The sequence below is a fragment of the Brachycentrus maculatus genome, unplaced genomic scaffold (assembly GCF_059751285.1).
Source record: "Brachycentrus maculatus isolate JH-2025_06_01 unplaced genomic scaffold, ASM5975128v1 h1tg001133l, whole genome shotgun sequence".
NCBI classification, from domain to species: Eukaryota; Metazoa; Arthropoda; class Insecta; order Trichoptera; family Brachycentridae; genus Brachycentrus; species Brachycentrus maculatus.
The window spans coordinates 19585-33608 of NW_028281830.1; the positions used below are offsets into that span (position 1 = coordinate 19585).

The window sequence follows — 14024 nt, forward strand, 5'->3', positions numbered from 1 at the left end:
CCGCCTCCGTAGTGCACGGTGCGTCATGGTCAGCTCGGCTTCCACTCTGGAGGCCTCGGGTTCGATTCACAGGGGGGGGGTCAAATAAATATACGTGATTTTTTCACTTTAATATTTATTCAATATTACCCTGGACTGGTACCTGAGGGGAGGGCTGATCACCTTTCCTTCATGTGTTAACGATCAAGATAACACTGTGTTTATATACTGTAGTGCCCTATGCACTATTGGGTGCGGGTAAGGGTTTGAAGAAGATCATTTGATACCATTTTATAAACCTTGTCATTTTGTATAGTAAAATAACAACTGTGTAGTTTTTCCACTTATATTTTATTTGACCACGTTATAATATTATATTATTATAGTGACCGGGTTTCGTCGTTACCAACAACATCAGACTGGTGGGAGGCTAGATAAAATTATATGTCATATACACAACAAGGCAAGGGTTGAGACCATGATTTTATATATTTTCTGATACAACGAAATAGTAAAAAAAATATAAAAAATCTCTTTATGTACAACATTATGAGTGTGTCCAAAAATTTGATCACAAATCTGAATTATCTCCGCTTAGGAATCATTTTTTACATTTATGACATCTCAACCAAATCTTTGACGGTCGTTAGGCCTGTAAATGACTTATACATATTCTTCTTCATCTATGCTGAGATGTCAAAGATAACTACATAAATATTACTTATTTTATTATAAAAAATGCCGTTTCACCAAGAAATATCAGTACAAACATAAATTGTCGTTTCGTTACGTGACAACCTATTTTTCTTGATTGAAATAAATACAACGATACTTTTTATAAGTAATTATGTATATATCTAAATTAGTTGTAACAAAATACGCGTTTAGCCGTAGAAATACACCAAGATGTACTCATGTCCCGGAATCCAATAACAATTAATCTTTGCCAGACTTTACATTTAATTGAAAATTACTCTCATTATTGACAGTGGAGAGCCGTTCATTGGGTGTATAATTATTTTCCAATTAAAGTCATTGATTCTCTCTTTGTCTATTTCCGCCATTGCTTCCATTGCTTAGTGGTCTAGCCGTTAGTCAAAGGAGTCGTGACTCTCCGTGACAAGGGTTCGTATTCTCGACTGACCAACTCGCGTGGGCTTCGATATGACCCTTCAAAAAAGTCATTGTAATTACGTTCCATTACTACGATGAAACTTTTGCACTTAAAATAAAACGCGTAGTTTCGCTTATTACAATTACAGTTAATACTCGATATAACGGACCTTTATTTAACAAACTTCGGATATGGAGGACAAAAATCAGATGAAAAGTAAAAAAAAACAAAAACGTCCTGTTAATATTATATACACCCGTGGACACAAAAACTATCGCACTCGCTTAAAATTAGAAAATTGGCCATTATTAATTAAAGTTTATGTAAAAATCGTTCTTTTTCAATTGGTTAACACATCTAACACATCTTTCAATCAATTAACATATATACTATATTGTACTTTTCGGTACAAACAATATTTCAGAGAAAATTCATGTTTTGAAGTGTTTACTTCCACAGTGTGATAATATTTCATTTGATCGCGGCTCTAATCTCATTGCTTATATCTTTCCATGATTTTTATGTGATTTTAACGTTAACTTCAGTTAAATAAGACTGGTGTTATATATTCAAAGCTTTAAATTTTGTAGAATGATAACCAATAACATCCTAAATACGACGTAAAAAAGAAACAATTATAGAAAAAGGATTTCTTACAAGAGCGGTTCAGCAAAGTCAAGGGTTACGGTAACAGGTAAGAATATGGTTTTTGTGTCCACCGGTGTAGCTTAAATTAAGTACAAGTATCGCCACATGTAAACAATTTTTAGGGGTCAGGATAATCACGTCATACGTCTAGCACTACATAGAATTCGAGATATAATGCCGCCCTGTTCGTAGATTTCCTTCAGCAAACTTCAAAAGCGCAAATGGAACTTGATTCCTTTTTCAAAGCAGGATTACCGAAAGTAAGCTCGTCGATATCAAAATACAACGTCACTTAACTATAATTTTTATAATTATTTCATTAATTGATTCAGCAGTCACTTTTTGGTAAAATTTATCTATTTTTAATTTATGTTTAACTTAGTAAATACCACTATTTAGTGGTAGTTACTAAGTATAACTTGAATAAGAATAAATATGATTTTGTTTGTGTTTTTTATTGTTTACTTATATCTCAATACATTGCCTATATTTTTCAAACCTATTTTTATACAAGGGATTTTTGGCTTTAACGGACACCCCTACCTATAAGTCCGTTATAACGAGGTTTTACTGTATTTTTTAGGTCTTCGTTTCCAAGTGTTGTCTATTTTAATTCAATAATTGCGATTTTTGTTAAGTTGGCGAAGGTTGACGCTGCTTAATTATCATTTGATTCAATTAAAAGCGTTAAGTCCAATTGACACAGTTATCGGAATGTTTTATTACTTTGTGCGCAGAAAAGTGTGGCAGGCGTATTTTTTACGTTGACAACTAATTACCGTCGGAAAGAGAAGTGCTTTCCGCTTTGCAAATTTCAAATTAACATTAGAAAATTTTATTTAATTTTTAGCGCTTTCATGAATATTTATTTTGTCGTACGAAATTCGCCATAAATTAATTCCGCTATTTGCCAGTCACTATAATATAATTTTTTGGCAAATCAACATAGATGAATAATAATATGGAAGTCTGGGTATGTATAAGGCTTGGTTATGTGATCACTTTACACACGTGTAACAATCACCAATTCTACCCATGATTGACAACCACACCACTCAATTTTTTGCAACTCATAGATACATTGTGGTTGTCAATCATGGCTATAATTGGTAAATATTACACATGTGTAAAGTCGTCATTTAATCAAGCCTATGACGGTCTTTATCCCTGTAAATGCCCAGGCTTCCATATTCTTCTTCATCCATGTGGAGATGAAGATGATTATTGTGATGCAAATATTAGGTCTGGGTATTAACCGTCTGTCATTGGCAGGTTTAAGAGATCACTTTACTCAATGTATAACATTCACCATTCTTCTTCTATGTTGAGATGTCAGAAATCTAAAAATAACTCCTACGCGGGAATAATCCAGATTTGTGAACATATATTTGGACACACAATGTTGTATTATCAATTTTACATAGGTCCTATACAACACGTCTACTAGTCATATGCAGTGAATAATATTTTCTCCTATATTCGGACTAAATAAAAATGCATTATTGTAAATCATTGGTAAATCAACCCGTAATCATATTTATATATTTATTTTTTTATATACATAATTACAAATAACATATTACAATAATGTGTCCCACTGAGTTTTCCCGCGCCAAGGGGACATTAAAAAAATTATAATGTAGGAAAATTATTTACGCAATCGAATACGACATGGCGTATTGAATACTTACATGAAAAGTTACAACAGAGCACTGTCGTCTGCGTCTATGCTAAGAAGTTTCAGGATCGGGTTTCCTAAAAAGAAAAAAGGCAGGCTATCTTTTAGTGTCGGCTGTCTGGCGAAGCGTCGTGCATCATCAAAATATTTGTCTGTCCCACCACCTAACTGAGAATGCCAATTGGCATGAGTCCAATGGAGAAATTCGTCGGCTGGACAAGTTTATGTAATCTCTAAATGTGAGGCTGCTATTAGACAGTATTCTAGAATCAAAATGCACTTTTCTCCGCGAGACAGCATCCTTCTTTAACTGTTATGTCTTAGTCTTGTGCATTTTTTTTTTACAATTTAATTCAATTTCGAAACATTTTTTCTTCTTCCTGGCTACATCCCAACTTATCGTCTTTGTAGCTCTCCTCGTCCTCAGGTTGTAGGTCCTTCATCCGGCCGACCGCCGTAGAGGTAACACGCCTTTCCACGCCCGATTTTTCTAAAGAATGTATATTGTAATTTTTGTTGATTTTCTAGAATATATAAAGAAAAAATATTTTTTGTATTTTTTATTTTTTAAGAAAAAAATCAATTACCTTAAATGTTACCTGGATTTAGAAAAAAATAAGTTTTAACTTAACGAATACTGGGCCTTAATTGGTCGCGTCAATTCCCTTCACACAGTAGGGAGTTTATTCTTCTCGAGTTGTCGTGATTATATTCTCCTGTCAATACTTTACCAAACCCATTGTTCTATTCGCTAATCTTGTATGGTTTCTTTGCAATCTGCACGATTCGTATTTTGTTGCCGGGTTCGTTTTCAATTTTCAAGGAACTTGCTGGTGGCTGTCCACGGGCGGATAAATCTTTAAATTTTGTTTGAATTTGCAAGTTTGCTAAACATATACCTGTACACACAGTTCTCTTTGTGTGTAGCATTCACGCGCGGCGTATGTTTATACTTGCCTCGAGACAAGCGAGTATAAACACGAATCGTCGAGGGGACTAAAGCTGACTTTACACTCATAAATTATACATGATTTTTTTATACACTACACACTGACAAAATTTTGTAATCAATACTGTAAGGGTAAACTTTCAATTAAGCAATTATTATTTTAATCCATTTGACTCTTTTTTGTCACCCATACGCGCCTAGCGCGTATTCTACACCAAGTGGTAATTTTATTTCCTTCTACATTAATGTATTTTCTATCTTTTCTATTGTGTATATAAAGCTCCGGAATATCGCATTACGACCATTGGTATTGTCTTTTCTTTATGAAAAAAAATAAAAACTCGTATAATAAATACCATTTAATGAGTTTTAATCCATGACACAAGACTAGTTTCGAAAACAGATGTTTTCATCTACAGGTGAAATGTGAAAACTATTTCTATTTATTGTCTGTATTTCGTTGCTAACACGCTAATATTTGTATACAAGTTATTGAAATAATATTTGTATGCAAGTCATAAAAATTACAGTCCATTTAATCATCACATTAGTTTGAAAACTGGGCAAAACCATTGTCTTTTTTTAATATTGAAAGCATTAACTTTGTGGATCATATTGATATATTATTTTGAGAAATAAAAAGACTTTGTGTTTTGATCCACTCACATTATTAACCAACTAGTTTCTAAAACTAGTTGGTTAATAAAAATGTGAGTGGATCAAAACATCGAGTCTTTTTATTTATCAAAATAATGAAACAATTTTTACTTATAAAACAGATAAAAATTTAATTTTATGTGTTAACAATAAAATACAACTTATTTGATTAAAAAAAATCAGTGTTTGATTTAACATTTAAAACATAAATTAAAATGGAGTTCTACAAATTAAACGCCAAATCTATAAAAATATTAAAATGTATTTTTATTGAGAACATTACGCGTTTTGTATTTGTCGGTGAAACTGCTCGATACATCATTGTGTATTCAGTGCTAGGTTCAGTTTTTTTCATACTTCTAACACTCGTATTGCTCGACAGACTCTACACAGTCTGGGGGGTCGTGTGGGATGTTTTGTATGTAACGAGGTTATCGTTGGGGTGGCTGAGAGTATGCATGCGTCATTTCAAATCTACTCTTCGAGTAGAGTATTATTATTGAATATCCAGGCGTAGTGACTTTTATTAATCGAATAAAAGTGCTCCGGATTAAGTTCGTTAACAGTACGTAGTGCCGTAGTGCCTTGTTATTGTTTTTCTCGAGTGCGTATCCCGTGGGCATTTTAATCGTGTGTGAAACGAGTCAAATATCGCTCACTCCTTTCAAGAACGTCATAAATCAAAAATCGTCAATTTTCAGTTGTGTGCATGTTTTCGGAGTGCCCAGAAAATGTACTATATCCCAGCAAAAGAGGCATATTTTTAACTTAATATTAACCGCTACAGGGCAGAAAGTGTTGTTTTTGCATTTTGAAGAAAAGGTATTGCTTAATTATTTTTTAAACATAAGTTCTAAATATTTTTCAAATGGAGAAAAAACATTCAGGTTTTAACTAAAAAGACCTGTTGCACAGTAAAAAGTTCAATAAGTGGCTTGATCTTTATTTTAAACACATTGTATTATATTTTTAAACCTTAAAAACGTTCTCCTGAGAAATCAAGTTTTTTGATTTATGACGTTCTTGAGAGGAGTGAGCGATATGTGGGATGTCTCGTCTAGCGAGGATTCGGGGGATGGTGAGAGTTGTGCGGCGAGATGGCGGCGGTGGGGGGGGGGGTAGAGGGGGGGGAGAGGTACGTCACGCTCCAGGGAGGCACAACACCCCCCTCCCCCCGCCGAGCGCCGCCCGACGTACTTTAGCTAGTGGCAGACGGGTGATTCAGCCAGTCAGCTGTTCGCCTCAGCCGTAACCGGTCGCTCGCAACACTTCCCAACACTTGCCACTGCTCGCGCATCTCTGATAACACGACGTCTCGCGTTCGCTCACCCCAAAAAACAACTGACAGCCGAAACAAGAGACGATCACTACATTTTATCTCCGAAATAAAATTTTTCAAAGTGTAGACTGTTTATCGTCTCGTAATAAAATTAGAGTCATTTGTCAGCAGTGACCCGAAATTAAATACCGAAAAGGCTTGATATCTGCGTAGCGGCGTGGTGTGTGATTTGTATTTTGGAGTTTTAGCAGCGTATTGATTCAGAGATGGCAACCTACGCAGCTTTCAAGCACGTCGAGCTTCACAAAGTGGGCTACGGAAAGAACAGGTAAGCGAACCTCCTGAAAATCCTGAAACATGTGAAAATTATCGGATTTCATCTTAGATTCATGCGCCCTACTAAACGTTGCCAGTTGCCACCCTCCTTGTAAATTACGAGGGATAATAATTGCGTGTACCTAGGTATCCATTTTAGAGATTTATGAAAACAAAATATTTTTTGTCGTCTTAAAACCCATTTTTTCATTTTAAGAAATTAGATGAACTTTCTCGAATAAACGCGAGATTTCTTTTCCAGATCATTTTTGTTCTGAATTCGTTTAATTCAATCCTACTTCTTTTAATCTATCGTTATAATATATTATTCATCTGAAAATATATATGTACTGTAATTTTGACTCATTTCTCGGAAATTCTGAATAATGTGATAAAAATTTATGTCTTATCGCAATAATTTTTCGCCTTCCTGACTGAAAACAAATAAGTGTAAATGCTTAAAATCATGATAACTGATTTCCTGAAAAATTACGTAAAATTTATTAAATTTGTATGTAATGTGAGTTATCAGCTTGCAGTTTGGGCTCGGTTTCTTAGTAAATATAAAACGTGTCAACCCATTTAAATGACGAAAATAATATGAAAATACAAATGAAACTAAAACTGGTTTATTTATACACCGACATTACTATGGATTTTTTTCATTATTTAATTATTTTTAACTACACGTTAAAAAACTTAATTTGTGTGAAATATGTTTTCAAAATTTTCTTTTCTATCGATGGCATTTTTAGACGAGTGTGATCTGTTTTAAAATCATATACGGTGATATGACTTTTTGACGTGCGCCACTGACTTTTTTAAAGTTAAAAATGCAAATAAAATATCGTGATACATTTTTCGTATCACGAAGTTCCATTTCATATAAAAACTTCTCGAAAATTACCATAATCATGTTTATACTTTTCTGCCCTTCAAAATATTTTACCGTCGATATAAATTTATTTGATCATTTCAAATGAGCACGAAAGCTCAGCACAGCCTTCAAGTTTTATATGAATATAATTGAAGCCAAAGTTTTCCTAAGAAATTGTCGTAAATTAAACTATTTAATGTCGTATCGTGTTTTGTAAACTTTCCATTGTTAATGGTAGGTATAACTGAAAATGTTTGATAAACGTTTTCGCATCGTTGTCATTGTCTGAATAATACGAATTCTGAACCGAGAATTCGAACAATCGAAGTGTTTATATAATTTAACGATCAATACAGCATAATATTTTAAGACTGCATATAACAGAATAATATAACATCGTACAATTGTATAAGGTCATACTGAATCAATTTTGTATTATCGTATAATTTTAATTTGATTTAAAAAAAAAACTTACATAATTTAATTCATTTTCTAGACATTTATAATATTGACAATCTTGTTATATTGACAAGTTGTTGACGCTGTTCTTTCCAATAAAGAGACTTAGCTCTTAGTGCTTGGAGAGAGACTTACAGTTATAATTTATTATTATATGAATTAAACATTGTAAATTCATGCTTTTGGTTTGTGAACTGTCTGTAATATCATATAGTGTATATAATTTCAATTTAAAAAATATATATATTTTTTAAATTATTGAATCCTCAACTAAAAAAAAACTATAAGTAAAATTATAAGGAATGGTTATAACATATACCAGACTGGTCCTGTCTATCTAACAATATCAGGAAACACGAAACTCAATTTTTCGTCTAAGAACATAGGGATTCACGCAAAAAAGCGGTAATTTATTTATTTTAATAAAGTTTTAAAAATGTAAGTAAATGAATTAAATCTACTTTAACGTATAAAATATCAAAAATATATATTTTTAGATGGCGTCATGTATTTATTGAATCGGAAATATTATATTATACGAGTATATCTCAAAAAATCGAGAGACGTTGTTTGTTAGTTTGGCTTATTTGTACATTTTTTTGACATCTTAACATAGATGAAGAAGAATATGAAAGTCCGAGCATTTACAGGGCTTACGACCACCATAGGCTGGTTTAAGTGATCACTTTACACACGTTTTCACTTTCCATATTCTTCTTCATGTTAAGATGTCAAAAAAATCTTTAAACTCCAAAACTTTAAAAAGTATTTGGACACACTAAAAATTTTGTTAAGTGGCTTATTTGTGTTTATTTCTGCCTCTTGCTCCGTTATGTTTAGCCCAAAAGAGATATTTTTACTAACATAGGTTTACAGTAAAAAAAGGTATTTTACGTTATATGGTCTACATCGTTTGTATTTACATATAAAATATTAAGCAACATATGAATTAATACAATTTGTTGTCAAATTATCTAGTTTTTATTACCTCACAGGGATAAATAAATAGTAATAAAAACTTATCACTGATTAAAACTACTTAGTCTACGATTACACATATTTTGTGTGTCATAAGTATCGTCTTTGTAACAATGAGATTGTGTTATGTTATCAGAATCAGTATAGTGTGTGCCTTCTTTTAACACATACTCCGCATAACATACTGAATAAATGAATGTATCATGTATTACACATCCATCACCTGTCGACTATAAGCATATGGAATTAACTCGACAATGGAGAACTTCATAGTCTTTCCTTAATCGATTCACATAGTACCTGGATTGATGAATAATCTGAACCTTATTTCCAACAAAAATAATAGCTTTTGTGCTTCTTATATTTAATATTACAATTTCTAAAGAAATAATCATTTTCCTCCGACAGTAGTTTTTTTTTTAAAGAATTTAAAATATAAAAATCTAACACTCATTTTTAGGGTCTACTAAGTTATATATTTTATTTAAAAAAAAAAAAAAAAACATAAAAGCCGAGGGAACGCCTTGACTTCCATTTTCCCTTTGTGTAAAATCAGCTACTTTCTGTTGAAAAATTTAAAAATAAAACTTTTCCATGTGCACTATTTTCATTTATTGATTCGTCTGTCCTTATGGATTTTAAGAAATGGTGGTATTTACCAAGTTGAATTTCAATTTGTGCACTATGTTAAAATACACGTACACTATGGTATTTTACGATTTAAGCTATATTTTTACTAGAATTAAATAATTCACCAAGTGAAATTAAAATTTGTGCACTGTTAAAATGCACGTACTAATTTTTACGTTTTTTACCCTATTTTAACCAAAATTAAATAATTTACAAAGTGAAATTTAAATTTGTGCACTGTCAAAATACACGTACACTGCTTTACGATTTAAGCTCTTTTTTACTAGAATTTAATAATTTACCAAGTGAAATTTAAATTTTTACACTGAAATTACACGCACGCTATTTTACGATTTTTAGTATTTTTTTAAATGGAATTAAACATGACATATATTTTATCATATAAGTCATTAGTATTATTTATTGATTCGGCATTAACTGGAATGACATGTTGATTATTTGAAAAAAATAACGTAAGTGGTATTATATAAATTTTTATTTTTTTAAAAATAACTAGTAATTAGTCGTTAATCTACAATAGTTGTAAATTTTTAATTTTTATTCCTTAAATAAGTACTTATCTAGGAGAATTATTCTGTGACTAAAATAAAACTACTTTGTATTTCTGCTGAGCATTTTACGAGTAGCTACGATTAGGCCAGTCATTAGAGGACTTATCTTCTAAATAAAGCGAAGAATGCGTGTAAGGAAAAGCTTCCTAGCCGTCTGACAAGTATTGATTGCATCTTAGCATACACTAGTGGTGTTTGTAGTAATCTGCAGTAGAACAATCGAAACACTACTCTCCTTTATTCTATTCCAGTATCTGGCATTCAGCTGTCGAATTACTGTTTCAACTTCTTTTAGTCAGAGTGCATTTGTTGGATCCCAAAAAAATACGTATAAATACACATTTTTGTTTAATGTGCGTTGCTGAGGGGTAGACGGAGAGAATAGAACACCACACCAGAAGATTGTTTGCAATGACAGACTGGTCCAACACAGATCCAATTAAAAAAAAATTTATTTAGTTAGATGAAACAAAAATCCACTTAATGATCTATAAATAAAAAACAAGGTAAATAATAAATGTAAACCTTGTAAATAAAAAACAAGGTAAATAATAAATGCAATTTCTATCTTAAAAAAATAATTCCTTCTTAATTTTATCTATAATATAATGCTTATCTCAGCCTTGTATTCTTTGGTAATATCACCATGTGAACAACTATCGTGCATCGTTTTGTCACACATTCGGCTGAGAGAACACATTTCGACTTAATTCAGTCTACTTTAATTTTTTCGCCAACTCCATGCTTCACTTCCATACATTAGGGTTGTAACCGGGACCTGAGTTTTTTCACCTCCATTATATGTTGCACGTTTGGTTACTATGAATTTTTTCAAAGCGATTTTGAACAGTTTTTACTCGATTTCAATCTTTCTTAGCAACCTTAGGTAAGTTATTTTCGTTTTTTTCCTCTAGGATTAATTTAAGTTTAATATCATTGTAACTTCATGGCGTTTTACTTGAAATTATACACACTTTTAAATACTCTGGTTGTGTTCAATTTTCTCTTATTGTACATATAGACATTTTCCAAGTATACAAATAGTTGAATCGACAGAACAAGCCGACACTACTTAGCGTAACAGCTAAGGAATGCTTTTATCGATAAAGATGCAACTAGCGCCAAGCTTTTATCTAGGCATTCTTGGAACACAACTTTATCGCATATTTTCTGGTTTCACATATTTGTTCTCATTGATATAATCTTCCTTGAATGAAAAAAACCGTTTCTTTTAAAAACTCAACAATTCGAGATTAATTTGTAATTTGGCGAAATATGTTTTACCTACTTTTCAAATTAAAGGTGGATAATCAAAGATGGATAAAGAAAAATGCGCATTTTACATTGAGTGATTGACTCTTATCTGCACCCAATGGTGCAAAGGGCACTGCATCAAATTGATGAAATGTTCAATTTGATCGTTTATTATATGAAGGCAGGGGGATCAGGCCTGCGCTTCAGGTACTAGTTTTGGTTAATGTTATATGAATAATGCATTGAAAAAAACACTTATCATTATTTTGACTCCTCCTGAAAATCGAACCCGGGATCTCCAGCACAGTACCAAATGTGCATTATGATTTTACATTAAAATCAGTAAATATAAATTAGTTATCAGTAAATATATGTATTAGATTTTCAATTATGAGAAAGAGTGAAATACGAATCAAAATGACAATAATAATGTGAAGTTTAAACGATACTACTTTTGTATGATCTGTGATCGTGTATCTTATGTTTTACTATGCAGTATATAAAGAGAATCGCTAAATAATCCATTTCGCAAAATTCCTGCAGAACGATTTTCCTCGTAAATTTCCGGAAGTAATTCGATTCGTATCAGTGGGCTTCGGCTTATGCAACCATAATGTGAAATGCATTTTTGTTTCTTGCGCTTTGCGTGCATTCGTTTTTGAAAATAATTATAAAATAAAGTTACCGATACAAATATAAATATATATTACATAAAATACTCACTACAATTATTTATCTAAATGTTATATTTTTGTAGGAGCAATTAGAGAAATTATGCTGATGAGCAGTATCTTTCTACTAATCAAAATATAAACTGTTAAAACGTTTTATCTCATATTTTCTACATTACCGTGTGTACTAATAAACCCATTGTACTATAGTTACATTCATTGATTCCGCAGTCGCTTTGTGGTAAAATCTATCCATTTTTAATTTAAGTTTTACTTGAAATTATTAAAGAAAACACTTGTTTTTATCCCACTTGAGTTTGTTTATGAATGATAACTAGTTTCGGAATCTAAGCTTCCATCTTCAGGTCTAAAAGTTTTACTTTGTAAATACCACTTAAAATTTTGAAAATGATGCGAATGAATCAATGAATTTGAAATTTGCGGAATGCATCGAAATATGTGTCACAATGGATTTTAATAAATAGTGGTAGTCACCAAGTAAAACATAAAAATGTTCTATAATTACTTAAAAATTCAAGATAAGAAAATCACTCGACACAAAATAAAACTATAATATTGTATGGATTTAATGAATTGTCAGATAAAATACTACTAATTTGGTAGGGAAAACTCACTTGTTATTTTTTTTATAAGTATGCACAATTACTTGCTCGTGTTTATTGAGGTCGATTTTCTACTCTCTTCTTTCTACGTACCTACCCAAAACATTTTCTCCGTTTTATTAATTTTCATGTATGTGCATAAAGTTGACCGTTATAATAAGATGTATTTTGAAGCGTTTTACGTGAAAACGACTCACAAATATAATATTAACATTACATATCTCACACATACGCCGCTGATCCAGATTTGCACGGTCTGATTGTCTGATATGTATAAGAGCGGCCATTACACCGTTTTATTGTAATGAAAATGCGTGTTTGGTACACTCAGCGTGCCACATCTTGAAATTAGTTGCGTTATATTATAAATTCAACGTTCAGACTAATGAGAGAGATTTACGATATCCCAAATTGATTTGTTTTGTTAAAATTGACCGCGATCAAATGCTGTGCATAGCTGCATATTTCTAACTAGGCTTTGCCTCACTTGTATATTTAGAATTCAGTAAGCGGCCGGCTACCCGAGAGGCCACACTACTCCCCACGCCCTTTTTTTTTAAATAATACGTATTGGATTTTTTTTTAAGAACAAGTTTTGAAAAAATATTTTAATAATACTTTTCCAATTCCTTACCATTCAATAACTCTTTTCTTTTCTGAACCATATCAATTTCGAAGAAAAACGATTTTTTTTCAATACAAAAGCAAAATATTCAATAACGTCAAATGTTACCTGCGATTTCACATATCGCTCACTCCTTTTAACAACGTCATATATCAAAGAACTTGATTTTTCAGGAGATCGTTTTTAAAGTTTAAAGGTATAATAAAATGTATTAAAAATAAATATCAAGCCACTTATTGAACTTTTTACTGTGCAACAGATCTTTTAACGTAAAACCTGAATGTTTTTTCTCCATTTGAAAAATATTTAGTATATTTAAAAAAATAATTAAACAATACCTTTTTTTCAAAATGCAAAACAACACCTTCTGCCATGTAGCGGGTAAATATTAAGTTAAAAATATGCCGCTTTTGCTGGGATATAGTACATTTTTTGGGCATTCCGAAAACATGCACAACTGAAAATTGACGATTTTTAAAATATGACGTTGTTGAAAGGAGTGAGCGATATGTTTGGCCTTAAAATTGTATGAAGTGAAATTTTAATTTTAATAATGACTCTTCATTCCTCGTTTTGACGCGTTGTCACAGAATATTTGTCATACAATTATATCACGAAATGTCTATAAAAGCGCCCATGTAATTTCGTCCCTTTCGTCGCATTGCGATGAATATTTAAAACGTTGGTTTAAAATCAATTACAAGTTATACGTTCCA

At 31.8% G+C, this 14024-nt stretch overlaps 1 protein-coding gene across 2 annotated transcripts in view; it reads left to right on the forward strand.

Annotated features, from left to right (window-relative positions):
* Nucleotides 1-6248: 6248 nt before the first annotated feature.
* The window catches only part of LOC148299453 (microtubule-associated protein Jupiter-like), a 36020-nt gene continuing 28244 nt past the window's right edge, over nucleotides 6249-14024 (forward strand). The window contains exon 1 of one of the 2 annotated variants that reach the window (XM_088276075.1): nucleotides 6249-6632. In XM_088276075.1, coding sequence (XP_088132201.1) covers nucleotides 6571-6632 — 62 coding nt within the window. In that variant the 5' untranslated portion in view covers nucleotides 6249-6570. The remainder of the gene's footprint in view (nucleotides 6633-14024) is intronic. The other variant, XM_088276076.1, reaches the window with a different exon arrangement.